Here is a 26,062-nt window from a genome sequence, read left to right on the forward strand (position 1 = left end):
ATTTTTATTTTTTATTTGTTTCCTTGTTTAATTATTAATTAACTGATATTAATTAATCATTATTTATTATTATTTTATTTGCGTCTATGTATTTGATGGTTATTGCTGGGCAGATTCCCAGGGACCAAGTAAGGGCCAGACCCGAGGGCCAGCTACTGAGTGACCCATATTGTAATCCACTCCCCCTCCTTTCCCATGGATCACAAAGGAATTGTGATTAGGAAAGTTTGCTAACTTTGCAACCCGGGGATTAGATGAAGTTTGCTAAACTGATTATGACCAGGAGAGCATTGTATTCATTGCCTAAATGCAGCTGGCAGAACCAATGGGATACATAGGAATTTTCTGGTAAAAGGTAGAGCAGTCAATCATGGAGTCACTGCTGTCAGCCAGGGCCTAGCTGTGGGCCAATCCTCACAGGTCATAGATTTAGTGTTAGAAGGGAGTTTAGGGGCTCTCTAGCATAATTGTCTTGTTTTATAGTTCAAGAAGCCAAGACCCATAGAAATTGTGACTTGCCCAAGATCATACGGTTCTAAACAGCAAGAACTTTTATTGGAACCCATTCCTCTGCCTCTAAATCTACCACTTCTTCCCTTGCACCATGATAGAAAACTTCAGATCTTTGTTGAAATAAAGCAAAAAGAATTCAAGAAAGGATTATCACAGGATTTATAGTGGACAGATTTTTTACAAGTTTTCCAGTCTTGGGCCAGTTGGAAGAGTGAACTTAGAAGCACAGGACCTGAGTTCAAACTCCGCTGTATCACTTGACTCTGTGTGATTTGTGGGCAGAACACTAAATCTTCACCTGAAATGAAAGTTGAATGTTGTTTAGTCTTCATCTGACTCTTCAAGACCCCATTTGCGGTTTTCTTGGCAGAGATACTAGAGTGGTTTGCCATTTCCTCATTTTACAGATGAGGAAACTGAGGTAAACAGAGAGATTTAAATGACTTGTCCAGGGTCACATAGCTAGTAAGTGACTGAAGCCAGATTTGAACTCAGAATTATGAGTCTTCTTAATTTCAGACTTTGCACTTCATTCTCTCTGCCACCTAGCCATCCCCTGGGTTTGAATGAGAGGATCTCTGAGATCGCTATATCCATCTCCTGATCCATAGATCTTATCTTAGAAGTACATACTCAAAAGAGTTGAAGTGATTTGTCCATGATTTTGCAGACTGAAGATCTTAAAAAAAAAGATATGCAATTCCATTTACAGCAGGAAGAATGAATTATTCATTTTGTCTAGTCTCCCTCACCAGCTTCCTGTTGTTCCCATGCAAAGAAAGAAGGAAATACCCTAGAAAGAAGAAGGAAGGTCAAGTTCAGGAAGTCATTCATTTTCTGAAGTCTTACAGTCAGAGCTGGCTTAGATGCTGATTCACCAGTAGGAATTAGTCAGAGACAGAATTGTGATGTGGAGCAGACGGAGCCAATGCTGAGCCAGCAAATGTCCCCCAGACCAGATTAAAATATAGTTGAGAAATATTTGACAAAAAATAGAAAAATACATGGGTAATATTACATGTTAAAAACTAAGTTAATAATAAAACTAAGTTGATCTATAGGGTCCTCATCTATAAAATGAATTAGAGAAGTTGAGAAAGAAATAGCAAATCACTTCAGTATCTCTGCCAAGAAACCCCAAATGAGGTCTTGAAGAGTCAAAATGAAGATTAAACAATATCTAACTTTCATTTCAGATGAAGACAGTGTTCCACCCACGGTCACACAAAGAGTCAAATGGTACAGCTGTGTTTGAGCTCAGGTCCTGTGTTTCTAAGTTCACTCTTTCCACTGCCCCAGGACTAGAGGATTTCTAAAAACTCTGTTCACTATAAATCCTGTGATAATCCTTTCTTGAATTCCTTTGCTTATGTACTGGTCTGTTTCTATTTGTCTTTGACATCAGTGATGTGAGGGAAAGTTTGTTTTTGCCATTCTCAATTCAGGTGACCTAGATATAATTTATTACTTCTTTGACCATGACCTTTCATGCTTTCTATTCTCCCTTCAGGCCTTGGCACATATTAAAAAAAAATTTTTTTTAACACAAAGATGTCTAATCACATACATACCTACCCCTAGGGAAGGATTCCATCTGTCCTGTTAAAAACTCCTTAAAGAATACCCATCTGGAGGGAGCTGGGAGAATTTAGGAGGCATTTTAGTGCCAGATGCCACTGGGCCGCAATGGCTACAGTAAGTGAAGCTCCAAGGTTTTTGTTATCGTTGTTGTTGTTTTAAATCACTACAGTTGGCTTATGAGAGAGAATCCATGATTTCCAGCTGCTCCTACTCTCTGCTGAGCCATTATCTGTGGTCTAATCTTTTCCCCTAAAATTTGTCTTCTGACCTTATCCCAACATATCCATTAAGTCATAACTCTTTTCTTTGATCAAAAATTTGAGGTTATAGTATATTGGAATTCTAAAGCATCAAAAAGACCTTAAAGTTCATCTGAACTATTTTAATTGAAATAAGAAACAATTATCAGAAAGTCTCTGACTTATTTAAGGTTAAACAGCTTATTATGAATGGTATTTGCCTGAGTTGTATTCCCAGTCATCTAACCAGTTACCTAGTTAATCCAACCTCCATTACTTCATACCCTTTTTTCTTTCCCAATATCCTTACCCACAACATGATTATTTAGCAAAGAGCAGTAGGTTTGGAGCCAGAGGAGCCTGAATTCAGATCTTAGTTTTGTTATTTATGTAGTCTTGGGCAAACTATATGCAATGGACTTCTAAGGTCTAAATAATATGTTATAATAATAAGTCATGTTCTAAATAAAATAATAATTCTCTCTAAGTAATAATGATGTTAGGAATCTGGATGGTATAGTGGGCTTGGACTATTGTCCTGGAATCAGGGACACTTGACTTCAAATCCAGCCTCACCTACTAGCTATGTAATTTTGGACAAGTCACATAACCTCAGTTTCCTCAACTCTAAAATGATGGTAATAATAACCACAATTTATAGGATGTTGTGAGGGTCTCATGAAGTAATGAAAGTGCTTACCACCAGTGCCATAGTAGTGGCTATATATTATATAAATACTATATAGATACTATATAAGTGCTACCTATTGACATTATTATTCCCTAGAATGCCTCAAAGCCTTCTAAATGATATTTATAAACATTAAGAATTCAGCTTAATAATCCATATAGAATAAATACTAGCCTTGAAGTCAGGAGGACCTGAGTTCAAATGTGACATCAGACACTTTACATTTCCTAACTGTATGACCCTGGGCAAGTCAGTTAATCCTGATTGCCTCACACACACACACACACACACAAATAATAATCCATAAGGGAAAAATCAGCTGGATAAAAATTTCCAATTGCTCAGACTATGAGAAGCAGTTAGATTGAACAGTCCTTATATATCTTGAATGATTTGTAAAGATGAAAAATGAACTGGGCTCAGAATTAAATTTGAGTGAAAGAAGGTTGGATTGTGTTTGAGAAATTTCATAATGCTTTCTTTAAACTCATATTCTTCTAGTAATATTCTGTGGTTGTAGTATTCATGATTTACTACCTCTGAGTAATCATAATTGGGAGTGACCCAAACGGTGATCAAGAGATACAGGATGGGTATAAATTGATTACAGCATATTACAAACACTAAATTAATAATTTCATATAAGAAGTAGCATGCTACATAAAATATCATCTAAGAGATGCATGACCAGAAAGGGAATTTGTCCATTTGTGTGAGCAAGACTGAAGCATAAAAGATGGACATTCCTTTTATTACATGAGTTTTCTAGAACAGAGGTCAGTCATACAGCATGAAATTGATATGTGGCTCAAAACACTCCTGAGGGTGACCTGAACCAGATTAAAATGTAATTGGGAAATATTTGATAAAATAAATAAAAATACAATAAGACAGATAATAATAATAATATCTGATTTTCTAAATCATTATGCAGCCCACTGGCTCCATCTTCGATTTTTTGCCATTAGCATGTAGCATGGATCTCTTTTGATGGGAGGATGATGGGAGAATATGGAGAAAAGATTTTTTCACTATTCCAGAAAACTCATATATCACAACTAAGTATAAGTAAATCACTCTGTAGCATTGTTGATTTGGTATGTGTTTATGATGTTTCTGTGCATTTGCATATTTACAGGAGGGGTCAGCCTCTTTTAGATCAAATATTATAATGGTAGAAAAGGAACTGGTCTAGAAAGCAGGAGATCTGGATTGTAATTATGACTCTTTTGCTAACTAGCTATTTGATTCTGTACGAGTTATTTCCTTCTTTGTATGCTTCAGTTTGCTCAACTTTAAAATTAAGGGATTGAATTCAGATGAACTCTTTAGGTGCCTTCTGTGTTTAAAATTCTATAATTCTGTGATTCCTTGAGATGGGGTACTTTGATGAGGTTTCTCAAAATGGGGTACTCCCTCTTCAGGGGAGTCTGGCCTCTTGATAAATGCTCATGCTACATAATAATGAGTCAAGAAATGGGAAGGGTAATGGAAACAAGGCCCCAGGTTATGTGCTTTCTGGATTTAGCAACCATTCTACTATAGCCCAATTTTTTATCTTATGATCTTTAGCCTTGTATTATGCTGTGATTTGTTAATAGAGCTTTTAAAGGGGGTGGAATAGGTTTACACATCAAGAAAAATGGTATGGTACATGATATGTAGCAAGATACTACTGGTCAAGAAGGAGAGAAGCCACAAACAAGAGAAGGAACTTGATTTTGGGTTTCTTTTTTTATTAAGTCAAATACAACTTGATACTTTTTATATATTTGCACAGGTCTAACTGTTGATAGTCCTAAATGGTGTCTGCTAAAGGATACTGCTATGTTTAATGTGAATTGGTAAAGAAACTTTGATCTATTTTGGTTTTTCTTTTTTTTTTTTTTTTTTTTATAATAAATTTTATTTTTATTTAATAATAACTTCGCATTGACAGAATCCATGCCAGGATAGTTTCTACACGACATTATCCCTTGCAATCACTTATGTTTCGTTTTTTCCCCCTCCCTCCCTCCTCCCGCCCCCAGGATGGCAAGCAGTCCTATATATGCTAAACATGTTGCAGTATATCCTAGATACAATACATATTTGCAGAACCAAACAGTTCTCTTGTTGCACAGGGAGAATTGGATTCAGAAGGTAAAAATAACTCGGGAAGAAAATCAAAAATGCAAATAGTTCACATTCATTTCCCAGTATTCCTTCTTTGGGTGTAGCTGTTTCTGTCCATCATTTCTCCAATGAAACTCAGTTAAGTCTCTTTGTCAGAGAAATCCACTTCCATCAGAATACATCCTCATACAATATCGTTGTCGAAGTGTATAATGATCTCCTGGTTCTGCTCATCTCACTTAGCATCAGTCCATGTAGGTCTCTCCAAGCCTCTCTGTATTCATCCTGCTGGTCATTCCTTACAGAGCAATAATATTCCATAACATTCATATACCACAATTTACCCAGCCATTCTCCAATTGATGGGCATCCATTCATTTTCCAGTTTCTAGCCACTACAAACAGGGCTGCTACAAACATTTTGGCACATACAGGTCCCCTTCCCTTTTTTAGTATCTCTTTGGGGTATAAGCCCAATAGAAACACTGTTGGATCAAAGGTATGCACAGTTTGATAACTTTTTGGGCATAATTCCAGATCGCTCTCCAGAATGGCTGGATTCGTTCACAACTCCACCAACAATGCATCAATGTCCCCGTTTTCCCGCATCCCCTCCAACATTCATCATTGTTTTTTCCTGTCATCTTAGCCAATCTGACAGGAGTGTAGTGATATCTCAGAGTTGTCTTAATTTGCATTTCTCTGATCAATAGTGATTTGGAACACTCTTTCATGTGAGTGGTAATAGTTTCAATTTCTTCATCTGAAAATGTCTGTTCATATCCTTTGACCATTTATCAATTGGAGAATGGCTTGATTTTTTATAAATTTGAGTCAGTTCTCTATATATTTTGGAAATGAGGCCTTTATCAGAACCTTTAATTGTAAAGATGTTTTCCCAGTTAGTTACTTCCCTACTAATCTTGTTTGCATTCGTTCTGTTTGTACAAAGGCTTTTTATATTTTGGTTTTTCTAAGGTGTTAAGATCCTGTGAATCTGTTCACATAAAGCTCTTAGAACCAAAATGAATTAAATGTGTTTAAGTTTCTCTTGTTATTTGGAGAGTCTTAAGTCTAAAGTTTGAGGCATGGTGCCTCAGAGAAATTGAATAATTTGTTTTTGGAACAAAATCTGATGTTTTGAAATACTTGGTAGTTGGATTACAATGTTTTGTTTTAAATCTGTGTTTAATCAGTTGTTAGGTCCTGCTTTTAGTAATAGATCCCAGCAACTTTCACATCTGTCCTCTCTTCTCTGTTTTTACTACCTTAACCTAAAAGAGTAATGTTCTTTTTAAATTAATTATTTCATTTTGTCTGATTATACATGTATATTAACTTTTTAAATATACATTTCTTTATGAATTGGTTTTGGAGAAAAATCAGAACAAAAGAGGAAAACCATGAGAAGAAAAAAAAAAAGGGAACATATGTATTGATTTACATTCAATGTCCATAGTTCTCTTTCTGAATGCAGATAGCATTTTCTAATCAAAGGTAATTGGGATTGCCTTGGATCACTGAACTACTGAGAAGAACCAAGTCTTTCATTAGTTAATCATCACACAATCTTGTTCTTACTATGTACAATTTTGTGATTCTGCTTTCTTTGCTCAGCATCTGTTCATGTAAATCTTTCTAAAATCAGCTTGTTCATTATTTTTCATAGAACAATAATTTTTCATTACTTTCATTACTATAAGTTATCCAGCCATTCCCCAATTGATGGACATCTGTCTACTGAGTAATGTTCTAACCCTTTGGACTGACATTCAAGTCTTTCCACATTTTGGTCCTCTCTCCTCTATGCATATTCTATATTCTCTGACATTGGTGTCTTTGCCTTTGGTTATATTGTCTTTGCTTCCATTGCTCCATTCTCTCCTCCCCAAAATTGTAATCTTTGAGATTCTTCTATTCATCTTCTAAGGCCAAGTTCAAATGTTACTTCTTTTATGAAATGCTCACTCATTCTTAGTCAGTAATGATCCTTATACCTTGAAGGTCACCTAGCTTTTGATTTCAAGAGCTTCTCTACTCATATGTAATGGAAAGATAGAACTTTAGATAATTAATAAAGGATTCTTTTTTTCTTTTGGTAGTATTAGTAGTAGTTCAGTAGACACAAAGGTAGAATGAATATACACCAGGGACAGAGATAACTAAAAGCACCAAAGTGGAAAAAATATATATCTTCAAGTATGGCTTGATCATAGAGTCAGTGGAGAGGAATAATAAGAGATGAGACTAGGAAGGTAGCTTTGCTTTAGAATATTGGGGATCTTGAATACCAGGCAGAAGATCTTGAACTTTAATTTGCTCTGTAGGTAATTGGGAACCATTAAATAGTTTTGAGCAGAGGAGTGACATGACCAACTTTATGTTGGAGAAAGAATAATCTGTCAATGGTATAAAAGATGAATTGGTGAGGGTGAGAAGCAGAATAAAAATATTTCCTAGTAAAAGGTTATTAACAATTGTCTTTGTGATAATGATGGCTAATGCTGAGGAGGTAAGTATGTGAATACAAAGGAAGGGATGAATGGAGATAATATTTGGTGAGAAGATTTGTGAGATGAGAGTAAGGAAAAATCAAAGATAAATGTAAGGTTTTCATCTCTAAAATGTAAGGTGGGAGGAATGGTGGTTCTGCTGATGGGAAAGCATGATGTCAAATGCTATTGGAGAAAAAGGCTTAATTCAGGTAAACAACACATTTACTAAGCACTTATAATGTACTAAATATGTGCTAGGACAACAAAAGCAAAAAAGAAAAAGCCCAGGGAATCCTGCAGGGAGATTAGTTTTCTATATTGTATTTTTATAATTAATAGTAAGCCCAGTGGGGATCCATTGCTCTTTACAATCCATTGTGTGATTATGAACATGTTCACTGCTGTATGGTAGGTACTTAGTAAATGCTTGGTTGACTGAAAGTAGGTACATGGAACAATATTATTGATACTCACGTGATATCTTTTTTTTTTTTTTTTTTTGAGGCAGTTGGGGTCAAGTGACTTGCCCAGGGTCACATAGCTTGGACATGTGAAATGTCAGATTTAAACTCAGATCCTCCTGACTTCAGGGCTGATGCTCTATTCACTATTCCACCTAGCTGCCTCTGAGATATCTTTTTTAATATTAATGAAGTCCAGTTTTTTCTTTACCTTTTATATCTTCTTCCCCTTTATAAAATACCTTGTCACAGCATCTCTAAAAGTATGGTCAGGAACCTCTAGACACTCCAGGGACCTTTGAGAGCATCTGTGAGGTTAAAACTGTTTTAATAAAATACTAAAATGTTTTAATTTCTAATAGTTAATCTCTAAAATATATTATTCTCTGAGAGCAGATTTCTTGCGGGGCTTTTGGAGGCAGCCTTAGTTTCAGTTCAGAGTAATAATTACCTCAAATTCAGCCAGGAGTTAAAGTCCAAATCCTTTATTGTCTCCTTCAAAATAGCCCCATTAGCTTTCTTAGAGGCCTTTTTCTCTCCTTGGTTGCCACTTGTCCTTTGCCTCTGCCAACTTCAGCCTCTAGCTCCCTCCGAATCCAAAGTCTCTAGCCAGCACAAAGGTGGAAGTTGGAATGACTCTGCCTCTGCCTCCCAGAGAGTGGGCTTGTGGGCTTCTGACTTGTGAATCTCCCCAAGTCTCTAGTGGGCTTGTCCTTTAGTGGGCTCCTCCTTATACATGCTTTCTTAAAGGTGTGAACTCCAAAGGTGTGAATCAAGTACATAAGCGTTGTCTCTATCAATTCCAGTGACTTAGCACCAGTTTCAAGTTCTGGCCCATAACAATTAATAATGATAGATATAGCACATGTAAACAAAAAACTTTGGGTCCTTGGTAATTTTTAAGAATGTAAAAGGATTCTGAGACCAAAAAGTTTGTGAACTGATACCTTATTGCTTATTATATGTAAAGATAATTTAAAATTATAAATTATAAAATTAAATTATATATTAAAATATATAATTATAATTTATATAAATTATAAATTAAAATATAAAATATTTTATATAATATAGAATACACCTTTATATAAATGTATAGATATAATTATAGATCCAATAAACTTTCCTTCAGATTATGAGATTTATTAGGGTAAGGATTTGTCTTGTTTGACTTTTGAATTTGTTCAAATGCTTGGCATAGGGCTCAATGCCTTGGTAGATTCTCCGTGAACATTTTTTTCAATTAATTAAAGACTAGGAATGTATCCAGTCAATAGACATTTGTTAAGCTAAGTTCTTGGGATATCTTGGGATAAAAAAGAAAAGCAATAAAGTCCCCACCCAAAAGGAGTTCATATTCCAATGTAGAAAACAAGCTATCTTGTGTCTAGTTATTTACATGCGTGTGTGTGTGTGTGTGTATTTGTTGTTCATTTGCTTCAGTTGTGTCCGACTTTTCTTGGCAAAGGAACTGGAGCAATTGGTCATTTCCTTCTCCAACTCATTTTATAGATGAGGAACCTGAGGCAAACAGGGTTAAATCACACAGCTAGTAAGTGTCTGAGGCTGTATTTGAACTGAGAAAGATGAGTCTTTCTGACTCAAGGCTTCCAGTTCTATCCTCTGCATCACCTAGCATACATAAATACATACAGAGGACAAGATATCTGATATATATCAAGCTATTTATATATAATACAAGTGTTTCATGGTTTACATATAGAGGAGACATCTGCTATGTACTATTTACACATTATATATAACATGGTACACACATAAAGGATAGCCACAATGTGTCTAGTTATTTACATGTTATGACACATTATATATACACATATATATACATTATATAATATCACTACATATATAAGATATCTTAAATATACCTAGTTATTGACACATTTTATATGTTCATGCTACATAATATCATTACATATATGAGATGCTGCATAGTATCAATACATATGTATACAAGATGCTACATGGTGTCAACACACACACACACACATATATACATTTTGTATATGTGTGTGTGTGTGTATATGTATATACACACACATCCTGTAGCATGCATATATAAAAATGTATCAATAACTAGGTACATGCAAGATATCTTGTATGTTAGATTTATATATATATATATAAAATATATTTTAGGATCTTAGTTATTTACTATCTGTTATGTGTGTGTGTACACAAATATAATATCATGAAAGGTCTCCTGAAGTATAGCTTTCAGGTGAATCTTCAACAAAGCCAGGGACACTTAAGAGTGGGAGTGAGAAAAGAGACAGAACAACCTGGTATAAAGCCTAGAGGTTCCAATCTGGATGAAATGTTGTGTTCAACAAACTACAAATAGGAGAGAGTAGTTAAATCATAGAGAAAAGTATTATCTTGTGTATAGTTTATCCATGTTAATTCCAAAACTCTTCCTACCATAAATATAATTATACCAGAACTGTGAAATAGTTTTGAAATCTATCTAAATTTCTCTGCTTTGTATTCCCTCTGGTGGAGAGTCACAAGTAATGCAGTGAGCAAAATTTGTTGGGGCTCTGGGTGTGCAAGGACATAGGCAAAGGATTGGTTATCAGTGAATGAATAATCAATATTTGGAATTCCTGTGAATTTTGGAAGAATGGAAATATATGGCTTCTTCCATAGAAAGAAAACCTTTTTTTTTTCATTTGTGAAGCAGTTTGACTCTGTACATTGTATCCTCCTAAGGGGGAGGGAATAGATGTTTTATTTTTTGTCTTGTAGTTGTTGGACTTGATTTGATTTGACAGTAGCCTGTAGAAATAAATATGGCCCTAATTGGTCCTGTTGTAATGATAATATATAGAAAAATACAAGTCTTTCAATTACTTCAAACAAATCATAGAATTTTAGAGGTGGGAGACCTTCAGAGATCTTCTAGACCATTTTGCAGATGAGAAAATTTAGGTTGGGAGAAGACAAATAAGTGGCCCCTGGTTCTACAAAGTTACATGACTGGTTTGTGGCTGAGTTAGGACTGAAATCTGGATCTATTGGTTTCTAAGGTATTACTCATTTTAATTTGAACCTCACCCCTTCACTATTTCTCCCTTCCTTCCTTCCTCCCTCTCTCCCTCCCCTTCTTTCTTCCCTTCCTTGCCCTCCCCTGCCCTGCCTTCCCCTCCCCTAACTCTCTCCTCTGTTCTTCCCTCCCTCCCTTCACCATCCCTTCTTCCTTTATCCTTCCTCTTTTGTCTTCTCTCTCCTTCCCTCTTCCCTTTTTTTCTCTTCCTCCCTCCTTCTTCCTTTCCTCCCTCCCTTCCCTCTTTCCCTCTTCCCTTTTCCCTTTTCTTCCCTCCCCCTTCCTTCCTTCCCTTTCTTGCTTTCTTTCTCTTCCTCTCTCCTTGTTATGCCACAGTTCTCTTTAACTGTCCTGACTCAGTTTCCCTGTACGAGTTTCCCTTGTCTCAGTTTCCTTAACTGTTCTGTCTCAATCTCGTTAGTTGTAAATCCCCCTCTGACCCAGTAAGACTGAGGACTATTTGTACAAAGGTTATAAATTAGCAAGATAAATAAGAGAGTAGGCCTCCTGACTCTTTTCTGTCCTCAAGGATTTACAATATCCCTCTAAAATATTCCAAGATATCTCATTGATATCTTTACTTCTTTTGTATTCAGACATCCTGTCTCTGGGTTTTCTAGGATTTATGGCCTCCCTATCCTGATAGAGGTTTTCCCTCACTTCTTACCCCTTCCTTTGTTTAGAGAAAAGGTATTTAAAAAGTTGGGGTTCCTCCATTCATTGCTGGAGGCTGGCGGCTGGCAGCTGTATGCTGGATGCTGGATTCTTTGGGATGACAGTCTCCTCCAGCTCTGGGACCATCATGGATTCCTTGGTCCCAGTATACTTATCTCTGTCTGACTGGATAATTTGAGACGAGAGTCCTGTCCAGTCAATCTTACTCTCCCATTAATAAAATATTAAAAATTCTCTAATCTCTCTCCTGCCTCAGTTTCTCCAGCATTACATCTTCTCCTTCCGACTACATGGGGTATCATACCTTCCTTACCTGTGGATGTTTTGCCCAAAGGAATATAAATTTTGATTTTTGAAACCTAGAGACATATCTTGGGTTTTGGGGGCTAGATTTCTTTTTTATGAACTATGACTTAAAACCAAATCTCTCTGGCTCCCACTGACTGGGTAACAATAGGTCCCAATTGAAACTTCCCTTAGTCATTATTTGGATTCTGATCGCTCCGAGTGACTGTAAATAGAATCTTATTTGGCCAGAAACCCTAAAGATCTCCTCCCAGATTGATTTTTTTTAACTAGGTAAAAGAAGCTGTTCTTTGCCTCATTTTTAACCTATCTTAATCACTGAATAGGCAGTACCTTAGACAAAATGAGTCTTAAAAAGGCTTGAAAAAGCCAAGGTCTCCCACTGCATCCAGAGCCATTTCCAGTTCTCCTAATCTGTATCTGGCTAGTGGATCTGATGGCTCTGGAGGAGAAAGTGAGGCAGGTATACAGCTCTCTCTCAGTTAAATCCCATTCAGTTGCAAGTCATGATATCTCCTTCCTGATGTTCACGGTCCTCTTCAAGAACAAGGACAAACAACAACCTATTTTCTTTTGTTTTTCTATCTCCTCTGTCTCTCTCCCTCATTCCTTCACTCTTTTCTTTCCTCTCTGCTCCCCTCTGCCACTGTCCCTTTTCTCTGCTCTTCCTCACTTTCTCTCCCCTTCCTCACTTTCTCTTCCCTTCCTCACTCTTCTCCTCCTTTCCTGTCTTCCTTTCCCTTTCTTCTCTTTGTTCTAGGATTGAATTTCATCAGTGTTATACAACTCCAATCATATTTCAGAGCAGCAAAATATCTTTCCTTTCTGCCTTTGATTACTGTGTACCTCACAATATCATTGGATCTCTGGACTAGGAAATGGATGAAGCAAAGTGAGAGAGGGGAGCAAAGAGACTACTTTGTCTTCCTGGCTTGGTATTGGACAAGTCACAATAGCAATTCTCTTTTCTTGGTTGCAAATCTTTCTTCTCCCTTTTAAGTCTTGATGACTGTAGGGGAAAAGAGGTAAAGTGGGGAAATCCTAAGGCCCGGGGTAATGAGTCTGGAGCCCCAACTGCTTTGGGCTTTTTTTTTTTTAAATGCTAATTTAAATATCCAGGGCATCTTTGTTCCTCTTGGCAAAGAATTTTTCATGGGCAGTTAGGGGCTATCTAGCAGAAGAATCCAACATCTGCAGCCTACACTTCAAAATACAACAAACCATATTAAAATGCAATTGAGAAATATTTAGCAAAAAAAAAGAAAATATAATATAACATAGATAATTTTTAAAAACTAAGCCAATATGTGGTCTGAAGGAATCCTTATATACTGAATAGTGGCTTTGTTTCCACTGGTATTACTATTGGTATTAATGGGGAAAGGGAATATTGGACCCCAAAAGTATATTAGGGTGATGGTTTGTATATCATGAGGTATCTCAAGAATTTGTAGGCTTAGATCATCTCCAAATCAACAAGCAGAAATTTTATTATGCTCAAATGGGCTAAATCCATAGGGGGTTTTTAGCAATTCACAAGGGGAAAAACAATAAAGGAAAGAGAGAATTCCCTAGCAGAACTTAAAATTAATCAGGGGAAAGCTGCCATTAAAGAGGAAGATGCCATTAAAGCATGGTAAGTTCCTAATGAATCCTGGACTCCATAAGGTAGATTAAATTCCTTTTTTTCCTTTTTTTTTTTTTAAGGAGTTTTGAGATGGTGGTAGTGTTATAGTATAAGTAAGTCCTTTTATAGGGAAAATATAATCTTGACATAATAACTTGGTTTTTTGATTAGATATAATAACTGTGGAGTTATGTTAATTTTGTCATTTTTGTCAGTTTGTCATTGCAAAGAATTTGGCTAAGAATTCAACCTGGTCTTCACCTGGGGTGAACTGTAGTTAAAGGCCCAATTAAGATCAAAAGGTCAAGATAAACAGTGTTCCTTCCCGTTTGCCTCTGGGAATAGCTTGAACTGCAAAATTCAGGGATTCCCCAAATTTTAGTCTATTTGTTTAGTGCCATACCAATCAAGCTGCCAAAAAATTATTTTACAGGGTTAGAAAAAACAATAACAAAATTCATCTGGAAAAACAAAAATATCAAGGGAATTAATGAAGAAAATTAATGAAGAAAAAAAAACAAAAGAAGGTAGTGTAGCCTTACCAGACATAAAACGCTATTATAAAACAGCAGTCATCAAAACCATTCACTACTAGCTAAGAAATAAAATGGTGGATCAGTGGAATAGGTTAGATACCCATGACAGTAATCAATGACTAGTAAATCTAGTATTTGATAAACCCCAAAACTGTAGTTTCTGGAATAAAAGCTCACTGTTTCATAAAATTGCTGGGAAAACTGGAAAATAGTATGTCAGAAACTCGGCATACACCTATAGCTCATACCTCATACCAAAATAAAGTCAAAATGAGTACATGATTTGGGTATAAAGGGTGTTATCATAAGCAAATTAGGAGAGCCAGGGATAGTTTACCAATCTGATCTTTGGATAAGGAAGGAATTTATGATCAAAGAAGAACTAGAGAACATTATGAAATGCAAAATGGACAACTTTGATTACATTAATTTGCAAAGATTTTGCACAAGCAAAACCAACACAAACAAGATTAAAAAGGAAGTACAAAGCTGGGAAAACTTTTACAGCCAATATTTTCTGATAAAGGCCTCATTTATTTTTTGTTTTTTAATATTTTTTATTGAAGCTTTTTATTTTCAAAACATATGCAAGGATAAGTTTTCAACATTGACCCTTGTAAAACTTTGTGTTCCAATTTTTCCCTCCTTCCCCCTGTCTCCTCCCCTAGATAGCAAGTAATTCAATATACATTAAACATGATAAAAATATATGTTAAATCCAAAATAGGCATACACATTTATTCAATTATCATGTTGCACAAGAAAAATCAAAAAGGAAAAAAACAAAAAAGAAAATAAAATTCAAGCAAACAAAAACCAAAAGAGTGAAAATGGTATGTTGTGATCCACCCTCAGTTTTTACAGTCCTCTCTTTGAATATAGATATCTCTCATTATCACAAAATCATTGTAATTGAAAGACCTCATTTTAAAAATATATAAAGAACTGTGTCAGATTGATAAAAATACAAGTCATTCCCCAATTGATAAATGGTCAAAGGATATGTACCTTTTCAGATGATGAAGTTAAAGCCATCTATATAGTTCGATGAAAAAATGCTCTAACTCACTATTGATTAGAGAAATGCAAATTAAAACAACTCTGAGGTACCAAGTCATAACTTTCAAATTGGCTAAGCTGGCAAGAAAAGATAATGATAAATGTTGGAGGGGATGTGGGAAAACTGGGACACTGATACATTGTTGGTGGAGTTATGAAATGCTCCAACCATTTTGAGAGCAATCTGGAACTGTACCCAAAGGGCTATTAAACTCTGCATACCCTTTGACCCAGCAGAGCCATTACTGGGTCTATAAGGAAATCATAAAGGAGGGAAAAGGATTCATGTGTGCAAAAATGTTTGTAGGGGCTCCTTTTATAGTAGCAAAGAATTAGAAAAGGAGTTGCTGTCCATCAATTGGAGAAAGGCTGAACAAATTGTGATACATAAAGATAATGGAATATTACTGTTCTATTAAAAAAAAAAAAGATGAACAAACTGATTTTAGAAAGGCCTGGAAAGATTTACATGAACTGATGCTGAGTAAAACAAGCAGAACCAGGAATACACTGTATACAATAACAATAAGAATGTGCAATGATCCACTATGAAAGGCTTGGTTCTTCTCAATAGTCCAGTGATCCAAAGAGATCCCATTAGACTTTGGACAGAAAATGCCATCTGCAATCAGAGAAAGAACTAAGGAGACCAAAGGCAAATCAACACATGCTATGTTCACGTCTTCTTTCTATTTTTTTTTAATCTCTCCCATGGTTTTTCCCTTTTGCTCTGATTTTTCTCTTTCAACATAATTCATAAAACAATGTGCATTGAAAATAAATAAACTAAAAAAAAAAACAAAACAAAAACCCTAAGCAAAAGTCATCAAAATCATATGGTACCAGCTAAGAAATAGAGTAGTGATTAGTGGAGTAGGTTAGGTCCACAAGACACAATAGTCAATGATTAGAGTAATCTAGTGTTTGATAACCCAAAGATTCCAACTTATGGGATAAACATTATTTGACAAAAATTGCTGGGAAAATTGGAAAATAGTATGGCAGAAACTAGGCATTAACCCATATCTAACACTCTATACCAAGATAAGGTTGAAATGGGTTCATGATTTAAACATAAATATTTTAGACATAAAGGGTGATAACTATAAGTAAATTTGGAGAACAAGAGATAGTCTACCTCTCAGATCAATGGAGAAAGAAGGAATTTATGACCAAAGAACTAGAGAACATTATGAAATACAAAATGCATAATTTTGATTATATTAAATTTAAAAGGTTTTGCACAACCAAAATCAATGCAGCCAAGATTAGGAGGGAAGCAGAAAACTGGGAAAAAAATTTTTTTCCATCCAAAGGCTTGGATAAAGACCTCATTTCTAAAATATATGGACTATATTATTTGCTATTACTGGGTCTTTATCCTAAGGAAGTCATAAAGGAGAGAAAAGGATCAACATATGCAATAATGTTGGTTGCAATTCTTTTTGTGGTAGCAAAGAATTGGAAAATAATTGGGGAATGGCTGAATAAGTTATGGTATATGAAGGAAATGGAATATTATTGTTCTATAACAAAAGGATGAACAAGCTGATTTTAGAAAGGCCTGGAAAGATTTGTACAAACTCTTGCCGAGTGAAACAAGTAGAACTAGGAATACATTGTACACAGTAAAAGCAAGATTGTGCAATGATCAACTAACTATAAAAGACTTGGTTCTTCTCAGTGGTTCAGCAATCTACAACCCCAGTAAACTTTGGATAGAAAACACTATACACCCAGAGAAAGAATCAAGGAGAATGAAAGTAAATCAACATATGCTATGTATACTTTTTAAAAAACCTTTTTCTTCTGTTTTTTTTTTTTTTCATCTCATGGTTTTCCCCTTTTGTTCTGATTTTTTTCCTCCCAACATGATTCATAAAGAAATGTTCATTTTAAAAAATGAATGTACATGTATGTATGTATAGAAAAAAAAACCACTCAGGCTTTGTCTTAATAGTGTCATCACCTGTTATTTAAGACTTGCCAAATTATCAAAGATCTGGGGTCTTCTCCACATTTATTAGTATAATAGATAGAGTACTGGAATCAGGAAGACCTACATTCAAATCTTGCTTTAAGTGGTAACTACCTTTCCTAAATCTATGCCTTAGTTCCTTGATCTGTAAAATGGGGATAATAATAGCATTTTCCTCTCAGGTTATTGTAAAAATCAAATGAGATAATAATATGTACAGCTTTTTGCAGATCTTAAAGTGCTATGTAAATATTGTTGTTATATATTATTTTAAATATTATTCTGATAAGTATGATAATGTGCCATGAGCTAAAAAAAAGTTTGAGAACTATTAATATTAGATGTGTGATTTCATCTCTTGATGAAGGCAAGATTAGACTTCTTAACTTCTACTGAAGTTGATAGAAGGTGGAAAGGGGAAGATATTCTCTTAAGATTTCCAGGGTAGTTTGACACATCTTGGTTTCTACCAGGTTGCCTGTATCAGAAGGATAAGAACATTAATTATCTTTCTTCTCTATTTTTAAGGGTTGAAGCTGGTTTTTGTCTTCCTTATGGTGCTAAAGTCATAGTTAGGGTAGGAAAGTCTTATGATGATAGAGCTCTGGTTCTAATCTGCTGAAGGTGTGGATTTTCCATCTTCCCATTCTTGCATGCATGTTGCCCATGTAAAAAAGGCTGCCATGTTTGCCTTACTATTCAGCATTTTTCTGTGGCTCATATGGTGTAGCTCTTTGGGTTCATCAATGATAGTGTTATTTTGTATATTCATAAATGGAGAATCCATTTAATTTTGACTCCATGGTGTCTCTGGTAATAGATATCAACATTAATTAACTTCTGTCCTGGTTTTCTGCTTTTGTTCCAGTGGAGGCGATAGTGGAGTTCGACTATAAAGCTCAGCATGATGATGAGCTGACAATCAGCGTAGGTGATATCATCACCAACATCAAAAAAGAAGATGGAGGCTGGTGGGAAGGACAGGTCAAAGGCAGAAGAGGTTTGTTCCCTGACAACTTTGTAAGAGTGAGTACAAAGTGAAACTGTTTTTGTGTTTTCTGTGTACAATTTGCTTAAATCTAGTTGTGATTGTGTTTGTTGCTTACAGAACACAATTGTCTAATTTGAAGATTAATCTCATTATACTTTGTTTTTAGAATGCATTGCTGGTTTAAAAAGTTACTTGGTAATTGGGTATTATTTCTCATAGCCAGAATGGACAGCTGTGCTCATGATTTCTGTTCTGCCTGTTTTAAAATGTCCTTTTTATATTTAGGATGATTTCTTCCTCCCCAAACTATTATTTAATAAATAGGATTTTCATTTTTCATGATATCCTTAACAATAATGTATTCATTACCATGTAGTATTATTTGTCTATTTAGTCCTAGTTTCTATAATATACAATGGCAACATTTTTGTGTTTTTGAAACATTTCTGAGACCAAACCATTTTAAAAGATATATTTAAATTCATGTTAGTTCTGAAATCTCCCTTTTATATATTATTTCTTAGCTAATGAAATATAAAAAATATAAAATACATCAGGATGTATTTTTGCCTTATGATAGTTTCAAGAACTTTACCTTTTAGGCATATGGTTTTTCCCCTACATTTAAAATGCAGTTAACATGAATCTTTACTAGCCCTTATAAGGTGATATAAAAATAAAAGCATTTGTATTATTTATTTCTGCTATGTTCATATAATTTTTGGCCTAAGATATTTCAGATTTTCATTTTTATTTGCCATTGCCTCCACACACACACACTTTGCCTGTAAAGACAACAGAGTAGTATTTAGCATCAAACTTTTTATGTATAGATATAAATATACACATATTTTTAGAAAAAAATTGTTCATTTTACAAAAATTATATATTTTACAGAATTTTCTCCTTGGGAATTTAGAAAGGAAAATGGCATATTAATTATATTGAATTAGATATTGGTTGTATAGTTACTCATAGGTCATAGTAATTTATGTATTCTCTCTCCTATTACAATCTTTGAGAGCAAGACCCTGGTATTTTTTGCCTTTCTTTGTATCTATAGAGAATCTTAGCACAATGCCTGGCCAGAAGGGAGCACATAGCAAATTCCTGGGTCAGACTAACTCAACTTCAGATTTTCTATTTTTCTATTTCTTCATATCCAGTTATATTCACCCTTGCAAATTGCTATTTCTAGTCACTCTGAGTCAATCATGGCCCAAACAATGACGGATTGGGGCTTGGGCTGGGCCTGGGACCTATTGTTGTCTAGTCAATAAGAGCCAGAATGATTTGGGTTTAAAGCATGGTCCTTAAGAATGAAATCCAACTTGCAAACCAAAGATGTCTTCACATGTTCCAGCAATGTCCCCCCAAAAAAGAAAACAAAAAACCTGGTAATCTTATCCTTCTTTTTTGATCTGTCCTTCACATGGGTGCCTGAGTAATTTTCTCTTTTTAAAAAAAATTTTTTTTGAATGATATTCCTAATGTATACATCTGTTCAATATTGCTTTTCTGTTCAAAAAAACTGATTGACTCCCCATTGTCTTCTTCCTTTCAAATCTACTTTATATGTTCATATTTATCCTAATTTAATCTGTGTAAAAATTCAATTTTTTGTTCATACAAAATAATACATGTTTTGTATTTTGGCTTTCATTCCTTTAAAAATGTACCTGAAAAAAAATAAATGAACACAATTTAATTTTTCTCTGACTTCCCTTCTTCTCCCTCAGATCTTTAGCAGGCCCTAATAGCTCAGGGTTATCATAGTGAAATGTTATCAGTATGATGCAGAATTTAACTGGAACTTCTGGTTAACAATATATACCAGATAGAATTTATTTTAAAGAGTGAAATAAAAATAGAAACTCAACACTGAAAAAAATTGTCTGGCAGGCTTTTTTAGTCTTGGATAGACAGCATGGTGTACGTAGTAGATAGAGACATACTCTTGATGTTAGGAAGACTTGTTTTAAATCTTGCCTTTGATACTTATTAGCTGTCTCTACATCTGTGTATTTGTAAAAAGGGATTTGGGGGAATCATAAGATTATAGGATTTAGAGCTGCAAAGCTCCTTAGAGATCATCTAGTCTGAATCTCTCATTTTATGGATGAAGAAATTGAAGGCTTCTGAGGTTAAATGAATTGCCCAAGATCTTACAGGTAGCATGTGGCAGAGCAGATATTTAAACTCAAATCTGCAGAATCCAAATCCAGGTTTCTTTATACTATTCCATGCTATCTCACAGGATTATTATAATTAAATGAGATAAAGAATGTAAAGCATAAATGTATGTATATATATGTAAATCCAGCTTTTTAAAAAAATTGAAGAAACTCTTGTAGATGGGTCATTGATAATTGACAATTCATTTGTTCACTGTTTTCTCTTAGTAGTTGGAATCTCAGGTAAAGCACATGTAAATGATTTAGCTCTGAGCCTTAAATCTTTCTGAGTTGAATGAATAGTTTAGGGATTTCATTTCATCCATAGAGCTGATCCAGGGAAATTTTGTTACCAGCTCTAGAGCATTCTTCTTTCGCCATTTTCTAAATCTTCGGTCACTGACTCCTAAATCATCACAAATCTTCTTTGGTTCCTGAAGGTGATTAGTTCTCTAGTTTCAGGATGTTAAGTGGCTCAGTGACCAGGAAAACTTGAAATCAAATCCTGTCTCAGACACTAACTTGACAAGTTATTTAAACTCTATCTGCCTTAGTTTCCTCATGTATAAAATGTGGGTAATAATAACATTGACCTCACATTTGTTGCAAAGTGACATGAGTATGTTGTTGTTCAGTTGTATATGACTGTGACCCTGTTGGGGGTTCACCAAATGTTGGGGTACAGGAATGTTGGACCCCAAAAGTATATTAGGGTTACAGGCTGGTGGGATGAGGTATCTCAGAAGAATTGGTAGGCTTAGCCCTTCTCCAAATCAAGAGGCAAAAATTTTATTACAATGCTAATAGCTGGCTAAATCCCTATTGGGTTTTTAGCAAGGAGAAGGGGATACAGATAGGTTTTTACAGGGAAAATAACTTTGGGGATTGGCATTATATCTTTTTTTCTGATTGGATAAAGTAACTGTGGAGTTATGATGATTTTATCAATGCTAAGAATTCAGCTAACAATTCAACCAGAGGCCTCAATCAAGGGCATAGGAGGATAAGAAAAATCCACCTAAAGGTAACAAAAGACCCAATTAAGATCAAAAGGTCAAAATAATCAGTGCTCCTTCCTGCTTACTTCAAGGAGTAGCTTAGGCTTTCTTTAGACTTTCTTTAAGTCTATATGCTGATATCAATGTTCTGCCCAATTATCAAAAATCTGAGTTTTTTCTCTTCCACCCTCAACCCTATTTGGAGTTTTTTTGGCAAAGATAATGGAGTGATTTATTATTTCCCTTTATGTTTTATTTTATCAATGAGGAAATCGAGACGAATAAAATAGCATTAAGTGACTTGCCCAGGATCACCCAGCTGGTAAGTGTCTGAGGCCAGATTTTAATTCGGGAAAATAGGTTTCCTGACTTCAGGCCTGACTCTCTGTCCATTGTACTATCTAGCTGCTATGTACATGTATAGAACTTTGCAAAATCTTATAATGCTATATAAATGATATCATCATCATCATTCAGAAATCTGCCTTCCTTGATCTCTGATTACCTTTTCCTCTTTTTTCTGTTTCTGTCACCATCACTCATTCATTCAACAAGCATTTAATTAAGAGCCTTTTATGTGTTAGGCATATTACATGAAACACAATGTGCTGCAGTTGGTAGAGAGCTGGTCTGGGAGTCAGGAAGACTTCCCTTCAAGTCTCACCCTTGACAACAGACAGTGTGACCTCAGGCAAATAAATCACCAAACTTCTCAGTGGCTGAGGCAGCTGAGATATAAATTTCAGAATGATTGCTGATACCTGTAGGTAGAGGGAATTTTATCATTGAAAGTTCCCTGTGCCAGTGAAATCACAGGCTTGGTAAAAACAAAAAGATAGATATAATGCACTTATACAGAGGCAAAAATATTCTCAGATCTTAAAGAATTTATATTCTATTATAACACTGAATGGTTCCTGTAAATCTTTCCAGGTCTTTCTAAAATCAGACTGTTCATCATTTTTTATAGAACAATAAAATTCCATCACATTCATATACCATAACTTATGCAGCCATTCCGCAACTGATGGACATCCACTCTGTTTCCAGCTCCTTGCCACTACAAAAAGGGCTGCTATAAATATTTTTGTACATATGGGACCTTTTCCCTCTTTTATGATTTCTTCAGGATACAGACTCTGTAATGGCACTGCTGGGTCAAATGGCACAAGAGATGGAGCCAAGGTGGCAGAGTAAAGGCAGGAACCTGCCCAACCTCTCTCCCAAACTGTTCTAAATTCCTTTAAATAATGACTGAATAAATTTTAGAGCCCCCAAAGACCTAAAGAGATGGAGTAGAACATTTTTCAGCCAAAGGCAAGCTGGAAGATCAGCAGAAAATGTCTGTTATTTCAGAGGGGGAATCCAATATGCAGTTTCAGTCCAGGGTGCCCTAGCCCTGGCCCAGACCCCATGTCTGAATTAGTGGTAGTACTGGTGACTTCCAGAGCTCTCAGCCGAGAGACACCAAAGAGGACCTAATGGGTCAACAGTAAAGGGCTGTGGAACCAAAGTGGGACCCCAGTGTTCAATCCCAATATGGGCCTGACCTTGGTTCCAGCTCCAGCCAGACCCCAGCATCACCAAGGCAAGATCTCTGAATCAGTAGCAGTGCTGGAGGCTTTTGAACCTCTCAGCCCGGGACACCAGGGAGGACTTGGAAATTCAGTGGAGAGAAGGGTCTGTGACAATGGAGTGGGAGTCTGGTGTGCAGTCCCAGTGCAGCTCTCCAGTCAACAGCACATAAGATCTTACAGCTACAGTGAAGTGGGAGCATATCTAACAGCTCCAGGGCAGAAAATAGGGCTCGTGATCAGATTCCTAGAAGGATTTTTGAAAACAAACCCTTGAAGCTTGGGACAGTGCCCCCTTCTACTCTGGAAATAGAGCTCTACTTTTAACAAAGAGTTAAAAACAGCGTGATAGGCTAAGAAAATGAGCAGAAAACAAAAAAAAGTTTCTGACCATTGAAAATTATTATGGTGACAACACATAGAAGGTGATAACAAAGTCAAAGTTCCTACATCCAAAGCCTCCAAGAAAAGTAAGAATTGGGCTCTGGCCATGGGAAGAGCTCAAAAGGGACTTTGAAAATGAAGTAAGAGAGAGGAAAAATTAGAGAAAGAATTGAGAGAGGTACAAAAAGGAAATACAAAAAGCTAATGAGGAGGGTATGCACAGTTTTATAGTCCTTTGGGCATGGTATCAAATTGAGAAGCTTATAGTTTAATGAGGGAAACAACATTCCAACAAGTATATACAAAGCAAACTATACACAGGATAAATAGGAAGTAATAGAGGAAGGGCACTAGAACTGCTGAAAAAAGAGAATAACAAATTCGGGATTAATACATCAGGCTGAGCTAATTAGAAGCAAGAAAAAAAGAAGAAACAACCTTATAATCAGCATAGTCCTAACCTGGATGATATCTCTGTTTCTTAAGGATTTTATCTTGCTGTAGTTGCCAGGTATAGGTTAGTTAGTTGGTCAAGTTTGGCATTATACTTTGTGCCTCAACTCAAATCTCAATCATTGCCCAGTCTTGCAGACTCTATCTTCTCATCATTTCTTGCCTTCATGCCCATCTTTCTGGCTCACATGACTGTCATCTTTGTTCTCATCACCTCCGGTCTGGATAATTGTGGTAGTCTCCCATATGGTGTTCCTTTCTTAAACCTTCCCCTTCCCCCAGTGTGTACCGCTGCTCTAATCCATCCACTACACAGTCTCAAAGTGATTTTTCTTAATTTCATGTCTGATCATGTGATTTGCTTAAAGTGTCTAAGGCAGGATTTTAATTCAAGTTTTCCTAATGTTTCCCAGTGCTCTTCCACTGCATTATCTAACTGTTCAGTGGTTCCTTATTGCTTCTAGAATCTATATAAACTCCTTTATTTAAATTTCTTCCCAATCTCAATCCTTCCTATTTTTACAATCTTCTTAAATATTACTCTTCCACTTCTACTTTGTAACCTTGTTATACTGGTTAAAACACCATGTGGTACTGAATTCCATCTCTTGACTTTGGCTGCTCCTCATATTTCTCCCTATACCTCCATCTCTCAGAATCCCTTATTTACTTTAAAAAGCCACTCAAAGTACCACTTTATGCATGAAACCTTTCCTGATCCTCCCTGTGACTAGCACATGCCCTCCTCAGAGTATCTCATATTCATTTTGAATGTGTTATGGAAATTCTTTGGTATGTGCTGTTTCCTCCATTAGAAACAAACTCCTTGAAGACAGGGATTGTTTGACATCTTTTACATCTTCAGGGCTTAGCACAATGTCTTGTTCAAGGTAGATGACTAATGAGCACTCACTGATTGAGAGTTGCTTTTTAGCATTATAAGATAATTTATTTAGAAGTGGGAAAGATCTTTGAGGCCTTTTGATCCTCAGTTTACAGCTGAGGAAACAGAAAAGTAATTTGCCTAAAGGTTACACAGACAATAAATATGAGACTCCATATCCAACATTTTTTCCATGGCACTATTCCTTCCTCTTACAGATGTAAACATGTAACGGAAACAATCAGCATCAAATGTATTCAATTTTTGTACATTACAAATTCTTCTTTCTGTACCTCATGAAGCAGCCTAGAGTAAGGAAGAACTTTTCTTTTCAGTGAATGATGTGGGCATGAACATGGTGGGTACTTGTCTTTTTCTGTGTATTATTGTGAATATTCTTTTTCAGACATGAAATGTGGGCAGTTCTGCCCACCTCACCACTACTGCAGGAAACATGGCAGTGACGTGTGGCTATGGCAGAAAGTTGGGGAGAATCATGGTAGAAGTGAGAGAGTCTAGAAATAGCTTGCCTTCCTCATCCTTGGTTATTTTTCTTCACTGAACATTATAGCTTTCCTGAGTCAGAGAATTATTAGATTATTTAACCAACCATTTAAACATACATATTCCCTTGAATCCTCAACAAAACTAAGTTATACTGAAGTACATGACTTATAAGCAGTCCATAATTTTACATTATAAAATAAGAAAATGTGGGAGGGTAGGGTGACAGAAACCACAATGAAGTGTTTTTTTTTTTTTTTTTTCATTGTACTTGAAGATACAGGAGGAGCTGGAACCTTTTCTATTTTTCATCTCACAAATGGAGATGTAGAAAGCAGGAAGCTGTGGTGAGGGTAAAAAAGAATATGTTTGTGGACTTTTTTCGGTTATACTTGACTGCGTGTGAAAGAGTAGTAACTCTCTGCCTGCTTATAGAACAAATGAGCACAAATGCATTTTCATTAAGAATTAGTGTATGTTTTTAAAGTAAATCTATACTTTGATAACTAAAATACAACTGAAATTTAATATTAATATTCCTGAGAATCACATTTGCTAGCTTGGTTTTATTGCTGCAGCTTTTTGGAGAGGATGGGGTGAGTTGGGTAGCTCATTTGCATATCTTAGTGCCACATTCAAAGAAGGAAAGTCTGAGTCTGAGCTTTTTAAAGTACAGTTCAGTGGAGAAGTGGTTCACCATTTTGCATATTTGTGAGACTACTTATGGTAAGAATTGTTACCTTTCCTATTCTACTCTCTAT

General features: G+C 35.7%; 1 protein-coding gene across 5 annotated transcripts in view; it reads left to right on the forward strand.

Moving 5' to 3' along the window:
* SH3KBP1 (SH3 domain containing kinase binding protein 1) overlaps positions 1 to 26,062 on the forward strand; it is a 457,572-nt gene that overhangs the window by 67,653 nt on the left and 363,857 nt on the right. For 3 of the 5 annotated variants that reach the window (XM_051985147.1, XM_051985148.1, XM_051985150.1), the window contains exon 2: positions 18,209 to 18,366. In XM_051985147.1, coding sequence (XP_051841107.1) covers positions 18,209 to 18,366 — 158 coding nt within the window. Of the gene's footprint in view, positions 1 to 18,208; positions 18,367 to 25,961; positions 26,028 to 26,062 lie in introns of those variants that run through there. The other 2 variants (XM_051985149.1, XM_051985151.1) reach the window with 2 other exon arrangements.

This window comes from Antechinus flavipes, chromosome 3 (genome assembly GCF_016432865.1).
Source record: "Antechinus flavipes isolate AdamAnt ecotype Samford, QLD, Australia chromosome 3, AdamAnt_v2, whole genome shotgun sequence".
NCBI classification, from domain to species: domain Eukaryota; kingdom Metazoa; phylum Chordata; class Mammalia; order Dasyuromorphia; family Dasyuridae; genus Antechinus; species Antechinus flavipes.